Source organism: Podarcis erhardii, assembly GCF_964252035.2.
Source record: "Podarcis erhardii genome assembly, chromosome: 2".
NCBI classification, from domain to species: Eukaryota; Metazoa; Chordata; class Lepidosauria; order Squamata; family Lacertidae; genus Podarcis; species Podarcis erhardii.
Window position 1 is genome coordinate 46,679,859 of NC_138498.1, and position 27,920 is coordinate 46,707,778.

The 27,920-nt window shown below is 42.1% G+C and overlaps 2 protein-coding genes and 1 long non-coding RNA gene across 6 annotated transcripts; 1 reads left to right on the forward strand and 2 right to left on the reverse strand.

Moving 5' to 3' along the window:
* Nucleotides 1-1,285: 1,285 nt before the first annotated feature.
* Nucleotides 1,286-6,280, reverse strand: NUDCD2 (NudC domain containing 2). Its single transcript, XM_081846765.1, has 4 exons — nucleotides 6,013-6,280; nucleotides 3,629-3,677; nucleotides 2,183-2,334; nucleotides 1,286-1,621 (listed from the first exon to the last, which is right to left on the reverse strand). Exons 1-4 carry the CDS (start codon nucleotides 6,199-6,201, stop codon nucleotides 1,538-1,540), a joined length of 474 nt encoding a protein of 157 aa, XP_081702891.1. The 5' UTR covers nucleotides 6,202-6,280; the 3' UTR covers nucleotides 1,286-1,537.
* Nucleotides 6,281-7,004: 724 nt separating this feature from the next.
* Nucleotides 7,005-25,860, forward strand: HMMR (hyaluronan mediated motility receptor). 4 transcript variants are annotated; one of them, XM_081846144.1, is made up of 19 exons: nucleotides 7,110-7,170; nucleotides 8,648-8,706; nucleotides 8,835-8,933; nucleotides 9,876-9,949; nucleotides 10,714-10,803; nucleotides 12,375-12,563; nucleotides 14,173-14,253; nucleotides 14,783-14,883; nucleotides 16,402-16,473; nucleotides 17,803-17,981; nucleotides 18,315-18,433; nucleotides 18,893-19,065; nucleotides 19,464-19,580; nucleotides 20,833-20,991; nucleotides 21,887-22,033; nucleotides 22,707-22,806; nucleotides 23,373-23,549; nucleotides 24,969-25,131; nucleotides 25,694-25,860. In XM_081846144.1, exons 3-19 carry the CDS (start codon nucleotides 8,930-8,932, stop codon nucleotides 25,735-25,737), a joined length of 1,989 nt encoding a protein of 662 aa, XP_081702270.1. In that variant the 5' UTR covers nucleotides 7,110-7,170; nucleotides 8,648-8,706; nucleotides 8,835-8,929; the 3' UTR covers nucleotides 25,738-25,860. The 4 variants fall into 4 exon arrangements, with proteins under 4 accessions (XP_081702268.1, XP_081702267.1, XP_081702269.1 ...); XM_081846142.1 differs by lacking the exon at nucleotides 8,648-8,706 and having other exon boundaries at nucleotides 7,005-7,170; nucleotides 18,917-19,065; XM_081846141.1 differs by lacking the exon at nucleotides 8,648-8,706 and having other exon boundaries at nucleotides 7,008-7,170.
* Nucleotides 9,956-27,243, reverse strand: LOC309333430. The gene is made up of 5 exons (XR_014152513.1): nucleotides 27,047-27,243; nucleotides 26,758-26,929; nucleotides 19,098-19,165; nucleotides 17,502-17,550; nucleotides 9,956-10,344 (listed from the first exon to the last, which is right to left on the reverse strand). It is a non-coding gene; the product is annotated as an uncharacterized lncRNA (long non-coding RNA).
* Nucleotides 27,244-27,920: the final 677 nt, after the last annotated feature.

Here is a 27,920-nt window from a genome sequence, read left to right on the forward strand (position 1 = left end):
CACGGCTGTTCTAGAATGGGGTGCAGCTTTATAACATACCACTTCTTGACTGCATAAGAAGTACATTTTATGTTCTTATTTAAAAAGATGTTTACAAACTAAACATTTAAAGCTTTATGTGCACTGTGCAGACAAGAGCTGAAGAACAAGAGAATATTGCAATGACATCTGCATGCCCAATGACATTTTGGGCCGGAGTTTCTCAAATGGCAAGAGGGGAAGCTGCAGGGCAAACCCAAGAGGGGAAGCTGCAGGGCAAACCCTGTTGAAACTCTTCCTGTGTTCTGAAGCAGCTACAGCACCAGACCCTCATCAAATACTAGAAGTCAAAAACCCAACTGGGAATGCCACAACTCTTGGTTGTATGCAAGGCAGTTCTTTGATTCAAAGTCAGAACCACCACCAGCCTTGTGGAGAGACCATTGAAATGATGACTGGCTTGGTCTGGGTAGAGGCCCAGGAAGAATATTACTGTGAGGTTGCTCTGCCCAAGATTGCAGGTGGTTGGCTTCATGCTTTTGGTTCAGGGTTTATCTTACAAATGAACTTGGCACAAAAGTATGGGAGACTCTAATTACAGGTAACTCACATCTTACGCTTATTTCACTTACACAATTGCAGCTTTGTGTGGGTGGGGTGGGGAATAAAGACCAGAAGAAAACCGCTCTCCATTTATTTATTTCCCCACAACCACCCACACAAAGTTGCAATCATGGGCTGACTTGGCTTTGGGAAGGCGACGCAAGAGCCCTTGCAGCATCCCAGAGCCCTTGCGCTGCCTTCTCAAAGTCAGGTAAGCAGTGCTCCACCTTGCACAGGGGTCGTTTCTGGGGTTTTCTAGCTTTATGCATTTTTGTGCCTACGCATGAAGCTCTGGAACTGAACCCTCACATAAGATATGAGCTACCTGTACACCACAATTTAGCATACACAGCTGGTTCTACAGGCACTTCCATATAATCCAAATTGTGCTTGGGTCAACTAAGTGGATGCCACACAGAATTGCAACAGCATGCCACATCTGCTTTTAATTACCCAGCCTTCAAAAGAACGTGCTTTTATATATCACAACATAGAACATCACTTCAAAATTCATTTTACTAACTTGCCATGTTGGCAGTTTTCTGTCAAAATTAAAGCCAGGAGCACATGGAGAGTGGTATTCTTATTCTAAAGAATGATGCACCCTATAGTTTTTCAACATAACTTTCAGCTGGCAGGGTTTTTAAAATAATAATAATGATAATGATAAATAATAATAATAATAATAATAATAATAATAATAGCATTATTATAGGTTTTTTATTGTTGATATACATATAGTACTGACTTGTGAACTATGTATATGCCATAGCATTACCATGTTAGCACAATTTAAATAAAAGCCTATTGTCGTTAAGTGATCTAAAAGCTATCGAGAAAAAGCAGTGAACTATTTTTAAGCCTAGTTCTCACAGGTGAGTTTTTTGGCCAATTTATATTTCACAACATTTTTGCTTGAGTTCAAGGGAATACACTTGGGGGAAAAAAAAGACAGCTATCTTCCAAGACTAGAGAAATCTGGCCCTCCTTTGCTGTAGTTTCCAGAAATTTCTGCTCCACTGAAGTCAAATCCAGGGTTCTGGGAAGGAAAATAAAAACACACATGGAAAAAAGCAATATTTCATTTATACCCATTCATCAGATTAACTTGCAGCATTTGCTAACTGCTTTGCAAATTAAAAGAAGCATTTAGTCTAAAGGCCTAACCCAGGGGTGGCCAACCTGCAGTTGTTGCTGAACTGCAGTTTCCATTATCCCTGAGGACCATGGACCACACTGGCTGTGGATTCATGGGAGTCACACCATCCAAAGGGCCATAGGTTCTCCATCTCTTCCCTAAACTGGGTACGAAGCACACCCCACCCCAACATCCCTGTGCGCACTGCCTCTCTGCCACCTGCTCTGCCCCAGACCATTGCACATTCAGCTCCTATGTCAGGAGTAGAGAGGATAGAACTGGCACAACTTAGGGACATTGGGAATATGGTCCGTGGGATAACTACCGCTAGTTTGTTTATTTAGATAATTTATATACCACTGCGGCTATATTCAGGATACGTCTCAATACCCTGCTTTCGTAATGTACAAATCTTGGTTCAAATACATAGCCACAAACATTAGCTGATGTCCCCGGACTTGCCTCTCTTTGGAACCTTTCTAGCGTCAGCTTCCTCTGCATCTGGTCCTGGACCCAAGGATCAGCAGCATATTCGTTCTCAAGCAAAGAACTCCAACAATTTCCAGCATCACGGTTGGTTTTCGTCAAGACGATTCGTATCAGTTTCTGGTCCTCTGTTTTTTAAAGAAGTGTGCTTTTTAAGTGAGGAAGATGACACACAACAGCTGGAAACTTGCTTGCATTTAGACCTGCTCCTCTTTTTGACCAGCAAGCAAAGGCATGTGCTCTCTCTAAACTGTATTACACGCAGTGTTTGTGGAGCCAACACCAAATGAATAAGCTTTCCTTTTGTGACTAATTTTTTTGTCTTCATATATTCATCCTCAGGCTGCTGCAGGGGTCAGCAACCTTCAGATATCAATGGACATCCTGCTTGGGAGGGGCAGTGGTTCTCCAACTAAGTCCATGTAGTGGACTTAGATCGATGGAAGATGACCAGTTATTAACAGCAATCATATGACAGACAGCTTGGCTGTGCAAAATTGCTGCCAGAGATTCTGAGATTTATCACCACATTAACACATTCCCAGGTGACTGAAGCTTGCAAGGTGGTACACAAATCGTTTAATAAGAACAAACTTCATGCCTCTGCAGGAGTATTGTGGACTGACAAACATTTACTGAACTGGGAGAGGAAGAAAAAAAGATAGTTCTATTTCTCTAGCTTCCCTACACCTGCCATTTCTCTAAGCATAATTCTTTAGGCATATATAGAAGGAGGTGAGAGTTCTTTCTGTTTTCGTGCTTGTACCAGAGCAAAATAAAAATAAAATGTTCTCCCCAGCAACAAGCTGTTGAGTGCCTTTGTGGACCTCTGAATAAAAGACAAATATCACAGAAACAAACCTTTCACATGCAGATGCAGTAACAGCCCCACATGCTCCCCCTTAGCCCCAATGCATGAGTGATGAGCACAACAGGCCTTAATGAGGAATTGGAGGTCTGTGCCCGCCTATCATGACCTCATCAACTATCTCTATGCTCAGCCAAATGAGGCAGTAACTGGAACTCACATAACATAATAGGGAAGCTGTTTGGGTGTATGGGAGGCATGCACAGTCTTTATTTATTTGTTGAATTTATATCCAGCTCTTCCTCCTGAAGGAGCCCAGGGCAGCAAACACAACCACAATTTACAACAAGCATTCTAAAACAGTGGAAAGATTCTGGAAACAGTTTTGGTACGAAACTTCATTTCATCCATTACTTCCATACCCCAGGCAGTTCAGGAGAAGGGAGGGAGAAACAGGGCTCTGCCAATCCATGTGTGAATCTCCCTGTGTCCTTGCAAGGAAGGATGAAAACCCCATGCGAATTCCACAAATAAAACATTAACTTTACCGGGGAAGAAAACTCAACAAAGAAACTAAATTGCCTCCCAAAAGTTCACTTAAACAAAGGTTTTACCTAGCGTCCATGTTGCTTCATCCGCTATTGTAGAATCAAAGAGTTTACCCTGAAAGAAATATTAACTGTTTTAAAAAGTGTATTGTAACATGCATTTGTAAACAAACAAGATTTGCTTAAATCTTCAAACTTCTTAAGCTGGTTCCAGAAATACCATTTGTTTTGTGTTGCATGTAAGTAAATGATAATTGTGGGATTCAATCTATTTTTTGAAAAAAACACAACTTGTTAATTAGTTTAGTAAATTTGTTTAATTACAGGGACTCAATCTCCTTGTCTGGTATTGCCATTTTAATTATACAGTTGGCAAGGATTCTATTATGCGTGCAACATCCCAATAGTGCAATATAAGCTGAATATAAACCCCTTTATTTCTCATGAATTTGTATTCCATTAATCTATAAAGGCAGAATCATACAACTTTCAACATGTGATGAAGCAGGGAAATGCTTGCTCACACAAAAGGAATGCAGAAATCTAATGATGTGCACAGGACTGCAAGTACAAGGCTCAGACCACATTAATGGCTAAGGCTGAAATCCTGACCCCATTTACCTAGGAGAAAGGCCTACTTAATTCAACAGCATTTACTTCTGAGTACGTATGGTCAGACCTGTGCTGTGAAGAGCGTAGGGGGCAGCAAGGAAAGAGATCAAGGATACTACCAAACTCCCACACTCACTTTCCTCTTGGATAGACAGAAGCTCTTTTTTTAAAGACTCGGGGCTTTAGAGACAGCTTATGTTTGTTTGTTTTGAGGGTGCATTCTGCAACATGTCACTGATGCAATAACAGTGTATTGTGATGGATTTAAAAATGGATCATGCACTGATTGGAAACAATCAGTTTTGCAGGTGCAAACAGTACTGAGAGTGGGATCACATATAACCACTCTGATACCACTGGGAGCACAAATAATCACAAATGCCCAATAAAAGGGGCAGAGGCCCTATTTGACACATGCATTTTCATCACCTGAAGACTCTTATCATCAAGTGAGACCCCCGGGTTTCGGGCGGCATATAAATTCAATAAATAATAATAAAATAGTAAGTGATGGCTCACATGGCACGGAAGTTTGTTTGTTTATTTATTCATTTATTTGATTTCATTTACCGGTATATACTACCCTTCATCACAAAATCTCAGGGTGGTTCACAATATAACATCATTGCCAGAAACTCTTCCCAGCATATCAATTGATCACTTTTCCATTGAGTCAAGACAGATGGACCTTTTGCCTTGATGCAGAATGTCTCCTCTTACACCAGAGGAACTGAGGCAGTTACAGGTTTAGTATGCAGCCAGACTAGCTTTGGGAGGTAGGCTATGGAGCTAGAGAAAGAAGAATCATATAACTGTAGAGTTGGAAAGTACCACAAGGATCATCTAGTCCCATGGTTCCCAACATGGAGCACACACCCCATAGGGTGGCAATTTGATTTTTAAGGGGGGGGCAATCCGAGAATGAGTTATTAACAGTTAATGGCCTTTCAGGCTTCCTCCACGTGAATAGGAGTTCACATTTTTAATAATAATAATAATAATAATAATAATAATAATAATAATAATAATATGTCGGAGGGGGTGACACCTGGATTTTACAGATGATTAGGTGGGGCATGGCAAAAAAAGGTTGGGAACCAATGATCTAGTCAGGGCCACATTTAGGTTTGATGAGGCCCTAAGCTAATGAAGGTAATGGGGCCCATTTATTAGTCCAGCTGTCCTTTGTCAACAACAAATTGTCGCTGTTTCTTGTCTTGAATATATGCCATATGGTAATTTATGGACCTAATAGGTATCTAATGCCATTTGCACATAAAATGTGTATTTTATCAAAGTAACTGATATAGAAATGAGCAAACCAGTGATATTTTAGGGAGCAGGCTAGCAGGTGGGGCCCATTACTTACATCATAGGAGCCTACACAAACACTGTTGCTGCATATAGGTTTTATTTTATTTGTTTTTTATCTTATATTTTGGAAATGTACATCCAGGTGTTTTCCCTTTAATTCTTTTTTTGGGGGGGCAAGACAGTGGGACCCTAAGCTATGGCTTGTTTAGCTTATATGTAAACCCTGCACTGGATCTAGTCCAAGGCATGGTTATGACTCAACAAGCCTTACTACAAGAGACTAAGAACTTTAAAAAAGCACTCCCAACGCGCATGGCTTCCTCCCAAGAATCCGCAGAGCCACAGGACGGAAGAGTTGGAAGGGGCGCCGAGGGCCATCTCGCCCAACCCACTTGCAGTCTCCAAGGGCGCGCTGGGAACTCGAGCTCTGCAGTTTCCAGATTCCTTTGGGGAAAGCCGCGCGATTGGGCGCGGAGTCGCCGCCCCTGGTCCCTGCCTCCTCCTCCTCCTCGTCCTCCCCGCACCTTGAGCACTTCCTCGCCGGCCACGGAGAGAGACAGGTGGCGGCTCTTGAGGCTGCACTCGACGCTCTTGGCGCGGGTCCCCTGCGGCACGTCCACCTCGATGAACACCTCTTCCATGGTCTGGTACCAGCGGCCCCAGGGGGTGGCGCACGGCACCAGCCCGCTGCGCTCTTCGAACGGCGCCGACATCCACTCCGCGGGCGCCTCGCCTCATTCCCCCCGCCACGACCCCAGCGCCGGGGAAAGGGCGCATGCGCCCTCGTCCCTTCGCCTCGCAACCCGTCTCCGGAAGTGGTCCTCGAAGTGCCCCACTTCCGCCAGCTTTTCACTGCCCATAGAGCTAGAAAAAAAACAAGAGCACTCTCCATTTAAAAAAAGGTTCTACAGATAAGGAAAGGCGGACATCTTGGAGAATATAAAGTTGTACCTAACCCCACCCAGCCAGAAAGGCTTCTTCGAAAGGCTTCTTGTCGTCGATTTGAAATGCAAATTGTGTTCGTTTGTGGAATGCGCTCGCTACTCAGGATGCGTCCCCGGACGATGCGCGGATGCATCCCGCTGGAGGCGCGCAGAAGAAAAGGCGCTTTGGATACTCGCAACTGGATCAGTAAACTACACCTGTCGCCTACAGTATAAGAGGAGCACACGCGTTAAAATCAGACTATTACAACGAAAACGGGTGGAATATAGGAAGAGTTTTCCCTGTGTATGGAGACCTTAACACAAGGCTTTCGTTTGCTGACGCCTCCCAGACCGTTTATAGATTTCCACGTCAGAGCCCTCCCATTTACGCAGAGCGAGGCCGTTAAATGAGTCTGCGTCGCCCTTGCCCCGCTTCCTGGGAGGAAGCCCCAAGAAAGCCCAGGGGACTGCCTTTGAGCTGTCCCGCTGCAGGACTGCTCTGAGGCTTCTCTTCCCCTTTCTATCTCTGCGTTGCCCTCTCGCCTGCCCCGCCTCCCTCCCTCTAACACCTCCTCCCAGCGGCCGCCTCTTGGCCGGCGGCGCGCGTTCCTGATTGGCTGCTTTGAGTTCATATGACGCGGGAGGCGGGGCGCCGCGGTTGTTTGAATTCGTTCTGCTCGCTGCAGGCTGGCCGGGCGCTGCTTTTCGCCATGTCGTTCCCGAAGGCTCCTCTCAGGCGCTTCAATGAGGCACCAAGTGAGTAAAGGGCCGGGAGGTGGGGAAGGGGCGCTCGGTTGCGTCTCCAAAGAGCGCAGAGGGTGAATGGAGGGGAGTATCTACCCAGGGCTTTGCTGAGAGCCCGTCTAGTCCACCACCCAGTCCTCCCCCCGACCTCTTTTTGTCCCCGTTTCTTTAAGGTACATTGCCTCCGAACATGGAAGCTCCACTTAATTCTGTGCCCCTTCCCCACTAAAGGCGATGTTTGCCTTCTCTTGTCCAAAGTCCAGTCTCTTTTGGGTACCAACCTGTTTGTAGTCTAGTATGGCCGGCTCAATATGTTTTGCTGCCCGAGGCAAAGGGCAAGACACTTCTCCTGCCTCCCATTCCATGTATAAATGTTCTTAATCTTAAACATTGCTGATGATAAGTAGGAGACTAGAAGCATAACCACCCCACCCCACTTACCATTCCTCTCCCCCTCATTTCTTCCTAGTTATTTAAATTCAGGTAGGTAGCCGTGTTGGTCTGATGCAGTCGAAATATATATATATAAAGTCTAGCACCTTAGAGACCAACTAAGTTTGTTCTTGGTATAAGCTTTCGTGTGCATGCACACGAAAGATACCAAGAACAAACTTAGTTGGTCTCTAAGGTGCTACTGGACTTTTTAAAAAAAGTTTTTTAAAGCAATTCATGAACCAAGAACTAATACATTAACCACTAATAATGAACCATATGTTGTAGATATTACTCCACATTTATTATGCTATTTTTGTGATATACAGTGGTACCTCGGGTTAAGAACTTAAATTGTTTTGGAGGTCCGTTCTTAACCTGAAACTGTTCTTAACCTGAGGTACCATTTTAGCTAATGGGGCCTCCCACTGCCGCCGCTGCGCGATTTCTGTTCTCATCCTGAAGCAAAGTTCTTAACCCAAGGTACTAGTTCTGGGTTAACAGAGTCTGTAACCTGAAGCATCTGTAACCGAAGGTACAAGGTAGAACGTTATTTTTGTTTATAAAACCCAATAATAATAATAAAAATAAAAAAATAAAAATAAAACATTAGTGATGGTACAGGGTCATTCACTGCCCCTAAAGACACTGGCTGACTTATGTGGTGCCAGACAGGCGTTATGCGCATAGTTTAGTCCTCCAACACATCGCCACTGCTCCCTTCCTTTGTTTTTCTCTAGCTGATAGTAAGACTGGCCCTAAGTTTTGCCCCCTTCATTTTAAAATTTACTTTTAAAACAATTCTTAAGGCACCAGGAAACGGCTGGAGTTCTTTTTCTTTTCAAGTTATAAAAATATTGCAAATGGTTACATTGTATAATATTTGTATTATTTCTCAATGGGCCCTGGTAACGCATTCACGATCATTGTTATTGATTTAGTTGGTGCAGACTAAAGTTTGTAGTGTCCCTTGAATTGGGTCATTTCTACCCTTTCATCTTGTGACTATTTTATCAGGAATTCAGAGATTAGCAAAATATATTCCCTTCCTCAATAGAAATATGCAAAGGAGGTGAAAGAACCCCAGTGCACAATGTAATGAATGCAAACACTGCAGTAAGGATTAATTCAGCTTTTTCTGCAACCGTTGGCTATCCAAAATGTATATATTTTTAAAAATGGGTTTGTTTTAATCAGGGCTTTGATTTTTGCTGAATGTTCATCCTTCTTCCCACCTTATCTAGCTTGTGCCCCATCACCAGGCGCTTATGATGTCAAAACTTCAGATCCATCAAAAGGACCTGTGTCTTTTGACAAGTCCCAACGATTCAAAGAGCATATGGGTAATGAAATTGTGGAAAAGCTGGACTGGCAAATGCTTGCTTGATGCTTCTTTAACAAGCTTCAGATCTGCGCTTCATGCATGAAGAGTCTGTTCTCATCGTCCATTCTTAACCATGTTCCATGTTTGTCAATGACCTCCAGTAGTGTTATGCCTGAATTCACATGTGCGCAGTCAGCACTCATGTATGTTCATATACACACTACTGAGAGGTTTAGGAGCTTTTGCTGGAGTTATGACTTGCGCTTGTTATGGATGTGCATTAACACTTACTGTCCTTCTGCTTTAGAGCTCCTGTTTGTTGGATTCCTACTTGTTTAATTATAAATTTGTTAATTTTGCTGTCTTGTCTAAACACACAAAGAATAATGGAAGGTAAAATAACACTAAGAGGGCGACTTGTGCTTGTGTTCATGTTAGCTTATTTACAGGTAGTCATTCCAACTTTCTCCTTGCAACTTCATGCTGTGGCACTTATTCATGCCCCAAAGTAGATTTGCTTATAGTCAATGTTTGTTTTGTGATGTCTAGACAATGTGGGAATGGTTGTATAAAGTTTTCTGTGAGACACCTGGGAAATAGAAGTACATCTGCTTAGTCCTTTTTTATAAAATGGCTGAAACAGAAACCTTTTTCAGGTGGTTCTGCAAGATGGGAATTTCACATGTGGGGACACAGACAAGTGCAATAGTGCAACCTTGCCACCCTCTTCTAATTCAGGGGTGATTGGTTTATATCTGCAAGTGGAACCCTGATTTGCCAGGGTTCTATGTTGCATTGAATGGATAATGCACTTGGTTCTCCATTTCATTTTGTCCACAAGCATCATTTCATGGATTGTTCTTGTGTTTCCCATCTATGGATGCTGAACATCTAAGGATGTTGAACAAATAATTTGGAAATGGAATATGGTGAAAATTCTCTTATTTTTTTCTTTTCATAGAGGACACAGGAATTCAGCAGAATGTTACCAGTATGAAACCTTCATCAACTGCTGCAAGAAAACTTGACTCGAAAGTAGGATTCATATTCTATCTTCCGTCTCCCTTGGCATTTTTCTAGTGCTGTGTCAAAATCTGCCCTTTAACTTTTCATTATTATTTTTTCTCCCCGGGGAATGGCTTCCATGTTTCTGATTTGTTCTTGGAACTCAATAGAGCTTCTCTATAATTTTTATGAATGTAGGTTTTGAGCTTACTTTATTGTTGCAAGATGGCATAGGGTGGAGTGTTATATATGCACACTTTATAGTAAACATTTTCCAGTTCTTTGAAGCCTCCCTGGCTGTCTGAGCTTCCTGATTTGAGAAAGTCCTGTGGGAAGACTTGCTTCATGGCCTCCTCCCCTGGACTTTAATTGAAATATTGGCACCCATGAAGGCTGTAGAGGGCAGACAATTGGTGAGATAATTTCTAGAATGAAAGGAAAGACACGCACCCATAAAAGTAAGGCAAGCACCACAAAACTCTGCATCCCACCCAGGATAATTTTGCTAAAGTTTTTTCTTTACAAATACAGTCCATTTGAAAGCCTGTTATAATTGTCAAACTGGGATAGACCGAAAGATCACGGGTCTTTAGGAGTTTCTTCATATAAGTTTGGGAAATTATTTTTTCCGAGCAATTGGGAAGGAGCATGTGTAGATTTCTCAACTGTCTGCTGGATAAGTTGCATTTGCACTTCTGAAAAGCTGTGCTCATAAAGTGTGGGTGAAATCAAAAGGAAATTGGTTTTTAGGTTTCAGCCCTTTTATGAAACAAACCTATTTTCTTGGCCTCTAGAATGTAAAGCCAAACAGCTCGGGAATGAAAGCAGGAAAGGATTTGGCCAGCAAAAAAGACTTGAAAACATGCAAGGAGTTGGAAAAGGAGGTATAAACACCTACATCTCTTTTAGTAGCTTAATTAAATAAATCTATTGCATTTCTGGTGTGACAATCTATGGTTCTTTTAGGTTTGCAGAATCTGAAAGCAGCCCTGTATAGGGAAGTTTTTAATGTTTGATGTTTTACTGTACTTAATGTGTTTAATTTGTTGGAAGCTGCCCAGAGTGACTGGGGAAACCCAGTCAGATGGGCAGCATATAAATAATAATAAATTATTGTTGTTATTATTATTAGGTCTCAATTAATTCTTAAACCTCTTCAGGCTTGTTGGAAAGCCAAAGATTTGACATGTTATAACATAATTTGACCCAAGACACTGGATATATTGGAGTGCAGCATTTTCCCTCAGTGTCACTACTGTCTCCCCAAATTTCCTAGTGATGTTTAAATAAGTGGGTCGCCAAATCAATTTGTTTATTAGTCAGCATAATAGGAAACTCCCCTTGGAAGTACCCAAGGGCCTTTAAGTCACCTGGCTATCATCAAACTCAACATCATAAGCCATTTTGACATTGATGTTACAGGTGTCTGGAGTGTTTCAGTATAGTTCTTTGTTTATATCTTAAATTGTTGTTATGGCCTAATCTGTATTGAAATTGTCCTTTGTTTTTTCTGGTGTTATGTTTCGCTGACTAGCTGTACGAACCAATCTGGTCTGTGACCGTTTAATAAAATTTGATTTTGATTTGTTTATATGTAATGTTGGATTTATGGTTGGCTTACTTGTAAACTACTTTGAAATCATTTATAAAAGCTGACATGTGAATTATTGCTCTGGTGGGTGACTTGGGGTTCCATTTAGACAGTTTGCTTTACTGAGCATTCATTCTGATGTATTTGTAGGGAGCTTTGATGACATTGCATCAGTTCCACTGCATTTCCCCACCACTTCCTTATATCACAAAAAGTCTGATCATTCAGGGAAGTGGGCTTGTGACACAAGCCTTCCCAAACAACTGTAATTGTGGCAAACTGAATTTGCTGGCATTGCAACTGAATCAGTGTTCGAAACTCCCATTGTTCTAGGGGCATTTGTGAGCAGGAATTTCATTAGCAGTTTCTGAGCTCTGGGCGCAGTACTGTACCTAAGATTTCAGGTTAAAACTGCAGAGTGGAAGGAAAGAGGACCTTTTTCTGCCTCCTCCTAGCTACTCTCTGAAGACTGGAGAAGAGACCCTCTTAAGAATATTAGGGGCGTGGGGAGGCGAAGGACTAGACCATGTGAAAAATGAACATAATATTTTAGCTGCAGTTCATTCATTTTCAGTTTTGTATTCTTGTTATAAAAAGCGTGCCTGGACATTCTGTTGTTGTGCCCACAACCTAGTTTTAAGTTGCCATTTAGGTCCTAGCTTTCATTTCTCAGTTTCTAATACTGGACTGAATCCCACCCAAAAATAATGACAGTCTGCAAGTGCCCTGGGACAATTAATTCAATTGTGTTACTTATAACAAGAACATTTTTGAATTTCAACTAGTAATGAAACAATATTGTGGGGGAGGGGGGACTTGCTTCCTGGAACTATTTCTCAGCTAATTTCATGCGTATTACTGTAGATTCGGGTGCTGATTGGAGAACGTGGCCAGCAGGATAAAAGGCTGCAAGCTCTGGAGGAAGAGCTTGCAAAGTCTGAGTCAAAGCTGTCTGCTGCAATTAGGGAGAAAACCTCACTTTTGGCGAATATTGCTTCTCTGGAAAAGCAGCAGCTGGAGTTGATCAGGACCAATGAATTACTGAAATCAAAGGTACATATCAGTATGGTTTATGTAGCTGCTGTGGTGTTTGGCCCCTCTTTAAGAGGCAGGATGAGCACTTATCTTCTGGTGGCAGTTTCCTCCTGCAAAGCTTTGTGCTTGAATGGGTATGTCCTTAAGGCACAGTGGGTGAACAGTAATTTCACAAACATGTTATAATCTTTGTAGTCTAAAAAAATAGAGATGGTGCCCATCCTTTCTCCACCTTTCTTGGTGGCCCTGCTAAGTTGTTTACAATAATGCCTTTATTTTACCAAGTAAATACTAATTTTGGGGTGTATACAGTTAAACCTCGGCTCCCAAACGCCTCCGTTTTGGAACGTTTCTGCTCCCGAATGCCGAAAACCTGGAAATAAATGCTCCGGTTTTCGGAAGCTGAATGTCCGACATGCCGTCTCCTCGAGTGCAGGAGGCTCTTGCAGCCAACCGGAAGCTGCACCTCGATTGCTGAACATTTCGGAAGCTGAACGGGCTTCTGGAATGGATTATGTTCAACAACCGAGGTTTGACTATGTTGTCTCGCTATCTACTTAATGTGACTTTAGACAGTAACAAACTTAAGCATGGGACATTCTTCCCTTTAACACACTTTAAAATGTGAGGGTTTTGTGCAGCAAGTTCCCTTTCAGCAGGACACCCTACATTGGCATTGAAAAGATTGTGTGCACTTCCAAGCACTGATTTCCAATGGATGGGTTTATGCACGTGCTGAAAGCTGTAATTCCCTGCAATAGCCTTCTGCAATTTGATGCTCTCCAGATGTGTTGGACTGCAGTTTCCATCAGCCCCAGGCAGCCTAGCCAGTGATCAAGGATGCTGGGAGTATGGAGGGCATCAGGTTGGGCAAGGCTGCTGAACACACAAGGCATGGGAATAGGTTTCATTGACTGCAAGGGGACTTACTTTTAAATCCTTCTCTTTATTTAAATTAACTTTTGGGGGCATTCTGCATTAGATGATCCTACCAGATCGGGTCAATGACCCATCTCACAGTGGCCAACCAGATGCCTGTGGGAAGCCTGCAAGCAGGACATGTGCGCAACTGCACTCTGCCCACCTGCAATTCTCAGCACCTGGTATTCAGACAGGGGCAGAGCCACTGTGGCTAGTAGCCATTGATAGCCTTGTCCTCCATGAATTTGTCTAATCCTCTTTTAAAGCCATCTTGGTGGCCTTTTCCCACAGCTGCCACACACTGGGTCAACATCTTCGGCAAACTATCCACTATGACCCCAAGGTCTCATTCCTGGCCAGCTGTTGCCATTTCAGAACCCAAGAGTAAACATGTGAAATCTGAGCATATTTTTGTCCTGGTATGCATCACTTTCTACATGTTTACATTTAATTTCATTTGCTGTTTTGTCACCGATTCAGTTTGGAGAGGTCCTTTCGGAGCTCTTCACACACTCCTTTTGTTTTAACAACCTCGAACAGTTCTGTAGGCTCACACTCCAATTTGTTCCCATTGGAATCTAGAATGGCAGAGGGTAATTTTGGCTAGATAGGATTTGTTCTAGCTAGGTTGCTCCTGAAGATTCCTAGAGATCAGAACTAAAATTGAGAAGAAAACTTTCCTTCTCTCCTGCTTTCTCCCCTTAAGTTCCTTGAAGATGGAACACGGAAGAATACAAGGCTATGGATAGAGGTAATGAAGCTGCGGAATCTTAGGAATGCAAAGAAGGTGAGTTACAGTACTCAGACTGGGATTAAAACCATATCTATCACAGTATAACTAAGACTTTAAACTTCTTGGCTTATGGGGAGAGGGAGGGTGAAATCTAATGTAATGCTAAGTCTCATTCCATTAGTGCAAAGATTTCTCCTTGCACAAAAGGACGTTCTTCCCTTCAACACCACCACATCCCAGGAAAATTGTTCTGGTGTTCCCTCAACACAAGCAAATTTGGCGGGGGGCAGTATTCTTATTGTGCAAGCAGAAGCCCTTGCCCTGATGGGATGCAGTAGTTAAAAACCACCCTCAATGTTGATCTGCTAGGACTACAGATTTTCTTTATGAATCCATCAGTGAGGGATAGTTCAAAATTGCTAATGTAGACATTGAACAGTGGGAGAGTTCACATTGCTCAGGTTAGGTTCCTTTTATTGCTTGACTTATTGCTGCTAAACTTGAAAAAAATTGAATAAGGGAAGGTTTGATTATCTTTTAAGGTTTTAATCTTTTGTGTAATGCCTATGTGTGTGGTTTTTAGACAGGCCCTGTTAAACAGGAAGACACAGAAACGAAACTGCACAAAGTTCAAAAAGACTTGGTGCAGTCACAGGAAAAAGTAGCACAGCTGGAAGAGCAACTGTAAGTTACTGCATGAAATGTCAAACGGCAGCCCTTTTTGTTAACTTTGTGGTACTTGAGTAGGCTAACCTTTTAAGTGTAATGGGTCTTGAAAGGTAAGAGGTAAGAGTCTGTAACCATCTTCTATGGCAAACTGCTTTTTGAAACACCAAAATGTTACTTTTTAAGGCTTTTTTTTTTAAAGAAAAAAGAGGCATTACTTAACATAAATATTTCAGACTTGGTGCAGGTGAGTGGCCAGTGAAATACATTTGCAAGCTAAAGTATGTTTCCTTCAGTTAGTCCATTCAACTTCAGTTACTTTGCTCCTTAGTTAGCAATAATGCTCTGTTGGAATCTTTTAGAGCGGCCAAGCAATTTGAGCCATAACATGTTTTTTTGACTAGCGTGTCCTAGTTGGACATCTTAAGTGACAGGAAGCAGTACCATCTGCTCACTGGAGAGCCATTTAATCAAGAGTAATTAAAATCAGATGTTGGACAGTAAACTTCCCCACTGTTCTACCCAGATGGATTTCTGATCAAAATCAGCACCTCTGTTTATAACAATGGCTTAGCTGGGAGTGGAGAGAAAGAGGGGTGTTGTCCTTGTATTTAGCGTTGCTTTCTCCTGTGACTCCTGAACTCTTAAGTGCCTTTGCCTTTAAGAGAAATAGCTAAGAAAAGAGCTGGAACATGATGACTGTAGGGATATCAATGGTCCAGAAGTATCCAACACAGAGTGATTGTTTTCAGGTCTTAACCTGTAGTGGTTGAGGATGGAGTCTCTACTGAGTGGCCTCTGTTGCTTGTTGTAAGCATTATGTGATAACATGAGCAGCATCACGCTGCTGCTTTCCACAGTTCAGTTGGTCTGTAGGTTTTATTTGCTATGGCTTTGCGTACCCTTGGATACTGATAAAATAATGCTTAGATAGAAATAGAGATTGTATGTCCAAATTGTCAGTGAACATTTGACAACATAGGCCATGATTTTGAACATATATCCATAGAATTTTTTAAATGGAAAAACACATTTCAGAAAGGTGACATTGATGCCCTTATGCACCTAGTTAAACAAAAACTGCCAAGCAAGCTTGACTTCTGGGACATTAAGATAAGAGGGGATTGTAGTTATTCTTGGTCATATTTGATGCTAGTCCCACTCAGAGTAGACCCATTAAAGTTAATGGACATGACTAAATTAGGTTCATTAATTTCAGTGGGGGTCCTTTCATTAGGAGTTAGTTGAATATGGTCCTCTGCATCTTTTCCCAATGGTTTTCAACTTTGTAAAGCTCAGCTGCTACCTGGGCTGTGGTAAGGATTCTAAATAACTGATCTTCTGTATACCCTAGGAAAGAAACTGCTTCTTTCCATTTCTTGGTTATTTTGTACTTTCCAGTTGAAAACTTAACTACATATTTTAGGCCCCTACATGGCTGGAACGTTCCTTTTGGAAAACGTAACACTCACTTTTTTCTGATCGAGTTTTTAAAGACCCTATTCCATGCTCCCCTACATTTTCATTCTGTTTTAGGACAGCAAGTGAAAAGCAAGCTGAAGAGACATGTGACTTAGAGAATCTCCTGGAATACATTGCAGAACTTGCGTAAGTCAAGTATACTTACAGTCTTAATTTCACACCTTTGACACAAGCACTGTCTGGTAAAGGAACCTTGGGACTTGGCCTTGTACGTTTTATTTCTATGAAAAGCCTAAGATTTGAATTTGCCTAATTGTGCATTTGTCTGCACTTGTTAAACTGAAGTGTGAAGCTAGTGGTTCCGAAAGCCATAACTGCCACGAGCTACGTTTTTAGAGGTGACGAGTCCATTGCTAGTTCTCAGAGCGGTTGTCACAAATGTTTACTGAGATAAAAGCTGGGTTTTTGCCTAGGCTGCTGCTGTTCTATGGAAGTGAAGGCAGGGTGTGGAGAAGTGCCCCAGTCTTCAGTTGGCATTTGTGGATGGGATGGACCACAAGTGTCCATGTTGGCTTACTGATGACTCTTGAGTTAGCATTGATGGTAATGTTGAGAAAAGAAGAGACTACCAGCAGGCAGCTGTTCTGACCCAAGATGCTGGTGCATCCATCATTTATAAGGGTAGAGATTATGGTTAATTAAGATTGTCTTCTCCAGCCAGGTGTCATCCAGATGTTGCTATACTACAGCATCTGTTTATCTCAGACCAGTGGCATTGCTAGCTAAGTTTGATGGGATTTGGATTCTATCTGGAGGGTACCAGTTTGGGAAAGGCTAGACTAGAAAATGCAGTTTGCTAATATTACTATATCTTTGGCTAACATACCAGCTTATGTTTATTTGGGAAGGCATTTAGACACTGGAGTGTTTAGGTTGTGGATATCTGCTACTCTTATTGCCCTTGAAGGAATAATATACGTTGAGGAGTCATCAGCCAGAAGCTTCTAAAACTGCAAGAGAGCCAGTACCTCTCCTAAATGCATCTTTGGGCATTTTAGGAACAGCAACGAAATCATAAGGGCCTGTTGGGGTAACTTTTTGGCATATTTCAGTCCCAGCAATTGTTTCAAGCATTGTGACTTCTAAAGGACTTTGGGTGACCTCTTTTTCTGGTTTGGAGAATTTGAGGATGTTAATGGGATCCAAGTCCTTACCTGAAAATGAAATGAAGATCCAATCAAGGAGCAGCATGCTAAATATAACCTTAAAATAAACAAAACAAAAATAACTAGGGCAGCTTTACCAAGATATTCTTGTGATCTCTTCTTCAAGCAGTAGTAAAATGTGGCTACTTCAGAATATTTCTCAGAAGAGACTGCTTGCACTACAGCGGCCTAAAATAAGACTCACTACATTGCAAAGCTAGTGGAAGTTGCTGAGCTGAGATCTAACTTTTGCCAAAGTAGACCTACTGTAAACTAAGAACATCATGTGTGTGTTTTTTCTCCCCAACAGCAATGTTTCAGAACAAGTTGATAAATACAAGCTGGATGTCATCCAGTTAGAGGCAATAATAGAAGCCAAGAATAAGGACATTGACACACTGCAAAATACTCTTGAAACAAAAGAAGCAACAATGTCTACAGAAATTGAAGAACTGCATGAAAGATGCAAGCTGCTTGAACAGCAAAAAGGTGACCATAAAGTTACGGTGTGTTTTGGCCAAATATGCCTACGTTACTTTCAAAACAGACCTCAGCTGGCTCTCATTTTCTCAACGACAGCTCCAAGTTTAATCTTGACTGATGTGCACAGTATTGTGAGGCAATTTATTTTTATTGGTGGTGGAAATCATTGTGCCAAGCAAACCTTTTTCTGTATGTTACTTTTACTTTGGAGACACAAATGCAGGAATCTAGGAATGAACTGGGAATGGCAGAGCATAATGGTTAGAATTTTAAAAATTCTACCTATATCCAAGCAGTTTTTTTGTGTGTAACTTTGTATTTTTTTATTTTTTATTTTAGAGAAATGCTTAATTGAATATGGAGAAAAGGAGAAAACGGCAAATGCGGAGATAGATCTTCTGAAAGAAAAACTGATTCAAGAAGAACAGGAGCGCCAAAAGCAGAAGGAAGCCTATAATGTAAATAAAGCTGAGCAGGAGTCTAGAAAGCCGAAGAGTTTTATCCCGCTAGTCACCATTTGCAGACAAAGAACAACTACTGTTGGAGATTTTGTGCTGCTATTTCACATTATCTGAAGCTCCCTAACTTATTTCACTCTCGGCAGTATTGGAGCATAATGGGCATAGCTTTGGGTTATGTCTCAGATTATTGAATCAGCCACCCCAATTTGCCACGGAGAGATTGGGCTGTGTTATATCTACCCAGAAATTTAATATGTGGTGAGGTAGTGTCTCAAAATTCCATCAAAATAGTTTCAAAAAATAACATCTGTGTCTAGAATACTTTCTTAAATTAGGAAGCAGTGGCAAAGAATGTTGGGTTGAAGCAGAACATGATCAGAAGGAAGGATAACTTGGCAGATTGTTCTAATTAATGGGTTCACTTGAGCTACATGCTATTTGTTGAATCTACTTCAGGTGGCTTCTGCTAATTTGCGTCAGGGATTGGAAAGAGAATTGAGAGAAACCATGGCTGAGTTGGAGAGACTGCACGCTAAAGAAAACCAAGTTGAGATGGTGGTGAAACACTTGGAAAATGTGAAGGAATCCCAAGCAGAGAAGCTAGCAGCGCTGAAAGCAGAACTGAGAGGGTGTGTAGAGAAATAGTGATTTGCATACTTACATTTAGACATAGTTCTCACAAATGGCAGGTGATGTGAGCAAACCTGTACTGAGCTGTAGTCTTTCAAGCTGCAGGTGAAAAAGATCACATGACATATATTGATAAAATAGTGTGTGTGTGTGTGTGTGTGTGTGAGAGAGAGAGAGAGAGAGAGAGAGAGAGAGAGAGAGAGAGCGCACACACACTAAGCCATTTTGTGCACATTGCTTTTAACTCAAAAGGACTAGGGTACTTAAATGGAAAGGTTGCAGAAACAAGCACTTGGAGGCACTGGCTCATAAAATTTTGGCTAGCTTTTTTTGGGGGGGGGGGCTGTTCTTAAAAAATACTGCTGTTCACTTTTTGACTCACTACTCCCCACCTCAGGAAAACTGAAGAGTTGGAGAAATTAGGTTCATTGCGCATAAGTACCGTTGTGAAGATGCAAGAAGAGCATAGCAATACTCTGTGTAGGCTTGGGGAGACCGTTGCTAAATTTGAAACGTACGTAAGTCTTCGGGTAGTAAGTGGATGCTTTCATTTCTTCTCTGCTCTTGTGTAAATGGTGTGTTTCCCCTCTGTCTCCTTCTCTCCTCCTTTCACAGTTGACTTATTTTGGTTGATGCTGGTCTTAAGAACTGTAGAACATTGGCCTTTCCCCCTTTCCTTTGGCCCATGAAAACATCCAAATCAGGACATGGTGATGGGATGGGCAAAGCAAATTGTGGGTATTGCTGTGCGGCATTGGATATCTCTCTGTGTCCGCCCCCCCCCCAATGATTCTTATTTATTTCAGCTTTCATCTCCCATTAACACAAATCTGAACTCAACACTTGCAGAGGGTTTCAGGTCCCCCACTCCAGTTCCAGAGTTTTATCAAGGCAAACTGCTGCAGACACATTCATCTTGCATGTGCATTGACTTGCTTCTGCAACAAAGGACTTTGTGTTGTTAAACAGTAGTAGACACACTCTCTCTTTGGGATCCTTCCCAAAAGGCAGGTGGTGCTAGGGAGGAAGGAAAGCATCTAGGAGTAGCAGAAGCAGGGCAGTCCCTTTCCCCTGCCCTCATCTACCCCCTGGTATTGCTGCTTCTTATATGCCATAAAATGAGTATGGACTACCTTGTTGCCATGTTACAAGGTTCAATATATTTAACTAACTTTGCTGAATTGAGGGTGGGTGGGTAATTTAATAGCTGTCTATGACACCAACCTTGCTAGTCTCCCTTTTGGGAGGAGGCAGGAGTGGATAAATGGTTGCTCACTCCAGATGCTGTTGGGACTCCAATGCCCATCATCATATCCCAGTAGCATGCCCAGTGATTGGGTATGATGGGAGTTGGAGTCTGACACCATCTGGAAGGCTATAGGCTTCCCATCCCTGATGCAGGAGGGATAGAAAAATGGAAGGCATTATTTGACTAGCAGCATGATGGGGTTTTGCGTGGCACATGAGGAAATTGGCATTAAGCCCTTGATAAAATCTTAATTCCCACAAGTGACTTGAATTCTGCTGTGCAGAGCTCTGAAGCAGTGTGACCCTTGTCCGGATAGTTTGCACCGGTGAAGGAAGTTTATCCCCGCCCCCGTCTCGATCTAAGGTGTTGGCATGTAGGCAAGGAGGAATGGGAAGAGTGAGTTGACCAATGCCAGAGGTGGGGGTGGGGCAAAGCATGGTGTGTAAGGCATGGCAAAGGAGAGCTTGAGCGCAGTGTCCAAGTCAAGCAGGAATGTAAATATTGTAACCCTTCTTAGTTACAAAGCTTTTGTGGTCCAAGAAATCACATCCCTCAAACAAGAGAAAACGGCCCTGCAGGACAGATTACTTGAGATGAGCAAAACTGTGCAGCATGTGACCCAAAAGATGGAAGATGCGCAGCTTGCCAAAGACATGGCGCAGGAAGAAAATGCAAGGTAAAGGTGGTGATAAGAAATTTCACCTGATAGACCTGATGGTGAAGTGGGATGATATTTACATGTGTTTGCTGAGGCAGATTTCTGACTGTGTCTAGGCTAAAGAGTTGTTCGCCACTAGCACAGATCATAAATTATAACATCTCTCTCCCCCCCCCCCCCGTCAAAAGGTTTCGACAGAATAAGCTAGGTAAATACCCCTGTCCATAGGGGCCAGTCGTGTCTGACTCTAGGGTTGCGTGCTCATCTCGCTCTAGAGGCCGTGAGCCGGCGCCGTCCAAGGACACTTCTGGGTCACGTGGCCAGCATGACGAAGCTGCAGCTGGCGAGCCAGCACCAGCGCAGCACACGGAAACGCCGTTTACCTTCCCGCTATAAAGCGGTACCTATTTATCTACTTGCACTTAAGGGTGCTTTCGAACTGCTAGGTGGGCAGGAGGTGGGAACAAACGACGGGAGCTCACCCCGCCACAGGGATTCAAACCACCGACCATACGATCGGCAAGTCCTAGGCACTGAGGTTTTACCCACAGCGCCACCCGTGTCCCATATAAGCTACATATTCATCTCCAAATAACAGCTGAGGGGAGCAGTCTTGTCCCTTGGTCCTATCAAAGAAAAGCATGCATACAGGATAGGATTTGTATAATAATAATTTTAAAATGCAAATCCTTCGCATTGTACCAGTGTTTAAATTGCATAACAGATTTGATCCTACAAAGTGAGGATCTAGTCAAAGTACTTGACTCTTGACTGACTTTTAGTACTTGACTCTCATGGCAATTTGTGCCATTTATCTATATGTTCATTCTGGTGGTTTTTTTTTTTGCCAACTGACCATCAGGTGGAGAATTTAAAAGGCTCTCCTCCCTTCCTTTACCCACTCCCCACTTAGGATGATTCTGGATGCCCAGGCAAAAGTAGCATTAAAAGATGAAGAAATAAAAAGAATCAAAGAATCGAGTATTGTGGAAATTGCTAATCTGCAAGCAAAACTTGAAGAACAAAGTGAATATTTTAAAAAGCAACTTGAAATAGAAAGGTAAGTTTCACAAGTTTGAGTTCATTTCTGTGCTGTCTTCTGGCCTAAAAGGTGGCTCACAAAGGTTAAGAAGTATATGAAATTCGAGCAATAACCTTGGTTTACAAAAATTAAGACAACAAAATCTCAGCACCACACACACACACACACACACACACACACACACATATATATATATATATATATATATATATATATATATATACAGAGAGGGGGGGGGTACCTCGGGTTAAGTACTTAATTCGTTCCGGAGGTCTATTCTTAACTTGAAGCACCACTTTAGCTCATGGGGCATCCTGCTGCCGCCATGCCACTGGAGCACGATTTCTGTTCTCATCCTGAAGCAAAGTTCTTAACCTGAAGCACTATTTCTGGGTTAGTGGAGTCTGTAACCTGAAGCGTATGTAACTCGAGGTACCACTGTATATGAGAAAAATATACACGCCCCCCCCCAACCTACCTAGAGACAAGAATGCCCAGAATGCCAGATAGCAAGTTTTGGGCAGCCACCTACCATAGCTCCTCTTTTATAAGGATCCCAGGAAGGAGAGTAGGATGAAGCAGGTGTAAATGCATGCTCCTTGATGCCCCAAATGCAGGCTCCCCTGGATCTTGCATCAGGTAATTGGATATCTGAAATGAGAAATGAATTGCACGACTTCTGTTTCCTTAGGAGAACTGTTGCTGAAAAAGTAGAAGCTGATTGCAGAGAGAGCCTGGAAACATGGCGTACCCAGTATGAAGACCTGCTTAATAAAGTCAAACCCTTTCAGGTTAGTCTGATTAAAGCCATTAAGAGTCTAGATACTGCAAAAAATACCAAAATAAACTCTGGAATTTTCACTACTCTCCAGGTGCTCCCGCTGCCTTAAACCAGGGGTAGTCAACCTTTTTATACCTACCGCCCACTAATGCATCTTTCTTGATGGTAAAATTTCCTTACCGCCCACCAGAGCTCGATGGAAGGAATATTCAGCTTGTGCCATAGAACCCCCTACCACCCACCTAGAATCCTGAAACACCCACTAGTGGGTGGTAGGGACCATGTTGACTACCCCTGCCTTAAACACTATTAGCTGTGGGTAAAATTCAGTGATGACCATACATGTGCAGTTCCCTTTCCCCTCTACAACCCTCTATGCCTTCCAGAAACTTCTCTGGAGGGTTGGGGACCCTCAAGCACATGAGGGGTTGATGTTGGATTTGATCCGGGGTGTGTGGGGGGGTAATGGGCAGTTTCTTTATTGAATTGGTTATACAGTAAGGACACAGCATCTGAAAGCAACTCGAGTTTTGCTGATCGTTTGTAGTTCAGCCTATATTCAATGTTACATTTCAGAAACAACTTGATGCATACGAGGCGGAGAAGAATGCCCTTTTGAATGAGAATGGTGCCGCCCAAGAAGAGCTGAACAAACTTAGTGACGCATATGCCAAGCTGTTGGGACATCAGAATCAGAAGCAGAAAATCAAACATGTAGTGAAACTGAAAGAAGAGAATGCACAACTGAAACAGGTTTGTGATAGGCAGCGTTGCTATGAGTTGGAGCAAAACAAACTCAGGAGGCTAAGTACCCATCAGTCTGGATGCAAAATGGGGCCCATGAAAAAGTCCAGCAATGGCCTGACACTGTGGGGGTAGGGAAGATGGCATGAGGTACAAAGAAATGCATGTTTTCAGCACCAGTTGGGCTTTTTAAGGTAGATTGTTGACATATTGAGCCACTGACAATACGTAAGGAGTAGCTGTTATACTGATTCTTTTAAGGTTTTTAGTGGAATTGCCTGTTTTTCAGAATAATGTACCCTACCATAGGTTTGCTTGTTTGAAGGGGGTGGGTTAAGAATTAGATGAAATAAACATGTGAATTAAAAGAAAATAGCATTTAAGGGAGGGAGGGGACTACTTCACAAGTTCCTGTCAACTGGCAGGATGCAGATGACTATTTTTGCACCTGGCTGGGGGCAGCAGGGAGTGTTGCAGAATAGGATGTAAAGAAACCACAAGCCAGCCAAACTGAGTCTACCATTTCAAGGTCTGTGCTGAGAAAAGTTTGAGGTACATGCCTGTCGGAACAAAGACAATGTGATTTATAGAGATGGAGTTTATTTTGCTATTCCTAATTTTTTGGCAATTAGACCCATTAAGTTTAGTCCTTTAAAAGCTGAACATATGCTTTTTGATAGTCATAGCCACAGAAGATTCTGAATGTGTCCTAGAGCTTTGTTTGATGTAGATATCTTTAAAAGCTGATAAAGCCTAATGGATTTTTACAATTGCCTGGTTCACATGTCACGTTAAACACAATCATTTAATGTGAATAGGCGCTGAAAAGTTCTCATTCAGCTCCCGTTGTTCTTTTTATGCCTCAAACCCAGGTCATGGTTTGCTTGCAGAGATGGAAACCAATACTGTAGTAGTAAACAAGGTTTGTTCTTGGCTTCCTGCTCATAGTTTATTTGGAGAGAAACAATTCACAAGGCCAGGCAGCATGACAAACTTGAGCCTGTATCAGCATGCTACCAGAGTTGTGTTTTTAATATGGCTTACTGTGATGTGGAAACAGAGCCAACAATAGTGTAAAGTGAGACCAGCCAGGAGCTATTTGCAGGTAAAAGTAAGGGAGAATTGCCTGTTGTACTGCCTAATGAAAGGGGGAATTTCAATTTTGGGAGTGCGGGGGAGTTGAAGAGCATTCTTCAAAGACTAATCTTTTCCCAATGATCCCATTATATTAAAACTAGATTTTTTATGATCAAAATTTTTGTACATACACAATCCATGAGTTAATTTTTAAGCTGTTGTGCATTTTAGGCCTTCAGATTGAGTGGAATAAAGTCGGATCAAGTTTAACTGAACCGGTTTTGAGTCACATCTTTTCATGTTGCCACCGAATTTGTTGTGTAACTTACATTGAAGTATTCTGTTCTTTAGGAGGTATTAAAACTACGATCTCAAGTAGCAAAGGAAAAGAAAGTTCGGGGAGAGCTTGAGGACCAAATAAATGCGATTCAAGGCATCAAGCGATTTGATCCTTCTAAAGCTTTTCAGCATTCTGCCAAGGAAAATGTCAGTCCAAAAACACCTTTTAAAGAAAGTGAGTCTGCATAAATATACCACAGTTCAAATTTCTCAAGTGTTTTTAAGGATGTTGATAATACTCAATGACCTTATTTCTTTAATTTGTATTATCTTTTCAATTTATAATTAAGTAATGAACAGTAAAACAAAAATGGAACTGAGGTGCAAGTAATTGCTTACCCAAATAACAAAAACCTGCCCCACACCTGATTATATGTAGGTCAGGCAGAGATATGGTTGCCAGTGCACAATCAGAAGCCTAGAAGGGCATTCCTGATAGTGTGTTGGTAAAACAAAGCAGGTTCTACCACCTCGCTGGGAACTCCTTCATGCATCTGTTGCCTAGGTGGTAAGTGTGCTTTTGAAGTCCTGTGAGGTGGATCCTGAAATTTCTGGCTTGCAGATCCATAAAAGTTACCCGGCTTAGATTAGCAGTAATCCTGTGATTTTTCTTCATCTGTATTTCCATCCGAATATTTCCTGCATGATTTCTGAACTGTTCATGTCTGCCATGCACAGGCAGACAGTCACTAAGAAGGCTTTTTCAAGTATCTAACAATGTCTTTTCTGTACAACAGGTAACAAACAAAATCCAGCCTTATTTCTATTGAACAGACCATGAAACAAACCCACATTGCTGCTTCATATGTGAACATAATACAAGTCTTGACCTTTAAATTCAACTGAATGGTGTCTTTAAACATGTACTTTTAAAATCTCTTGAAATTAAAGCAACTATTAAAGATCTACTTTCACAGTGTCCTTTTTTTCCTTTTGCCTAGAGAGAAACTTGCCATAGCACTGACATACTTGAGGTAGCAGCAGGACCCAATTAGACATTTTCTATGTGCCATTGCATCTAATATTTGCAGGTGTTTAAATTCTAAAAACACATGTCATGCTTGCTGTGTAAAAATCAATGCTACAAGGCTATGTATCCCAAGTGCCACTTGTTTACTGTAGCAGAGGGTATGCAAGTATTGTATCTTTCTGCAATTTAGAAATTGAAACAGTAGTTTCGGTTTTATCATTATATGTTAGAATAGCTCAGTTATGAACGTGCTTCTTTCTAGACACTGGAAATGTAAATTTGTTTTTTGAAAAAATAAAGTGGTTTGTAATACTTTAAGATGCTGGGATTTTTTTCTTGAGGTTGAAAGTGTGGAAATCAAATGCTGCTTAATAGAATATTTTCTTCTGCTTTTGCAGGAGAATTTGTACCAAATTCATTACCCATTAAGCTGCTTCTGTTGAGTTCAATATTCAATTCAGCACTATTCCACAATTGAGCTAGAGTTTCTGTGTAGAAAAAAGGTAATAGGTGGGGCACTAAAGGAAGGCTCTTCCATAGGCACTTGAAACTCATCTGATACATTCCAGAGACCAAATGGGCCCAATGCCTGAAAGGCTTCACTCTTGTAGTGCAGGTTGTGTTTGGAAATAGACTTTGTTACCAGTAATTTGACTCGAATTGTCTTTCTGAAGATCCTAGTGATTCTGAAGCTGCATCCAGACTGCATTCTGCAAGCAGAAGGGCTACTTTTATTCACAAGACTGAGATCTAGCAGGTGTTCCCATTGGAAAGATGAAAGGGAAGCCATTTTTGCTGAGGCCCCTTTACATACGCAACCCTCTACCTTACCTTAACCCTGTTCCAGAAGATTTCCCAACTTTCCGGGGCTGCAGAGAAGAGGATTTAGCAATCCCCTCTTCTTTTTCTCCCTTCCTCCATTCTTTCTAGTTCTCTAATTCTACTCGTGGACGCTCAGTTTTGCAAATTTTGTAGGCTTGGTGCTCCTTACTTCACACCCATCCTGGAACAAAATAAAAATGAACAAACATGCTATTTTCCAAATAAGAAAGGGCTATGGACAGAGGTCTTGCCCATTGGTTAACCTGTTCAGGTCTGTAGAGTATGTTACATTTCTCACCCTTGGTTCTCTAACTTGCCATGTGAGGGCAATCTGGCTGTGACATCTGTCACCCCACTGATCGCCAGGGTTGATTCGACTGATCTGGCTGGCTAGGCGGGTGTCTCCTTCCTCCCTCACCACTCCGTGTGTGTCATTCCTGAAGCTGCGTGCTCGGTGGATGAGGACAACTATCCCAGATAGAAGGAGTGTACTGTTCTTCAGTCAAGAGTATATAATAGCTGCGCTCCCCTGCAAGAACTTCCAAACAAGCAGATTAATTAAAAAATATAGACAAAGTTCTAACATTTATCTTTTCAAAAGTCAAGTTACTATACTGGCTCCCTGCCCCCCCCCCCCATCACTTCAGAAATGGGTGATTTGTAATGATGAAAAACCCACCCTCATTCCACAAAGAGGCTTTTGTTGAGCACTGGCCGCCTTATTCACTGCCATTTGCAAAGCACCCCATTCTTACATTGTTTTAAAATCAGGAACAAACTTTCTTTAAACAGACACTGTCATAGTATGCCACGCCACATATTTTTAAAGTCCATTTCCCCATTTTGATGCAGAGCACAGTTATTGGCTGGATGCCTCACCCATTTGCCCTACTTTGGTTCCACGACTGCTTCCTGCATCAGCACATCACTGCAGCGCTTGTTCTAGCTGTACAAGAAAACAGTCTCCGGCACCAGGAGAAAAACATGTATTTTCATTTTGGCAATGGGTAGGTTTGGCAGCCTGAGCCAAGGTGGAAGGGCGACCCTGTGCTTAAACTGACAATGTGAGGCTGCTGCATGATGCCCAACACTTTGCAGTGCTGCGTATTGCAAGCAGATTTTTTAATTAAGAAATAAAATAAACGGCATTCCAAGCAGGGCCCCTGACTGAA

Excerpts from the sequence above, each read along its gene's own strand:
- HMMR (XM_081846141.1), top strand. The coding sequence starts at position 7,047 with ATGACGCGGGAGGCGGGGCGCCGCGGTTGTTTGAATTCGTTCTGCTCG. Across the intron at positions 9,950-10,713 it reads CAAGAAAACTTGACTCGAAA|AATGTAAAGCCAAACAGCTC; the intron begins GTAGGATTCATA and ends CTTGGCCTCTAG. Across the intron at positions 22,034-22,706 it reads AAGCAACTTGAAATAGAAAG|GAGAACTGTTGCTGAAAAAG; the intron begins GTAAGTTTCACA and ends CTGTTTCCTTAG.
- NUDCD2 (XM_081846765.1), bottom strand. The coding sequence starts at position 6,201 with ATGTCGGCGCCGTTCGAAGAGCGCAGCGGGCTGGTGCCGTGCGCCACC. Across the intron at positions 3,678-6,012 it reads CCGGCGAGGAAGTGCTCAAG|GGTAAACTCTTTGATTCTAC; the intron begins GTGCGGGGAGGA and ends TATTTCTTTCAG. Across the intron at positions 2,335-3,628 it reads TGAAGCAACATGGACGCTAG|AGGACCAGAAACTGATACGA; the intron begins GTAAAACCTTTG and ends TTTAAAAAACAG.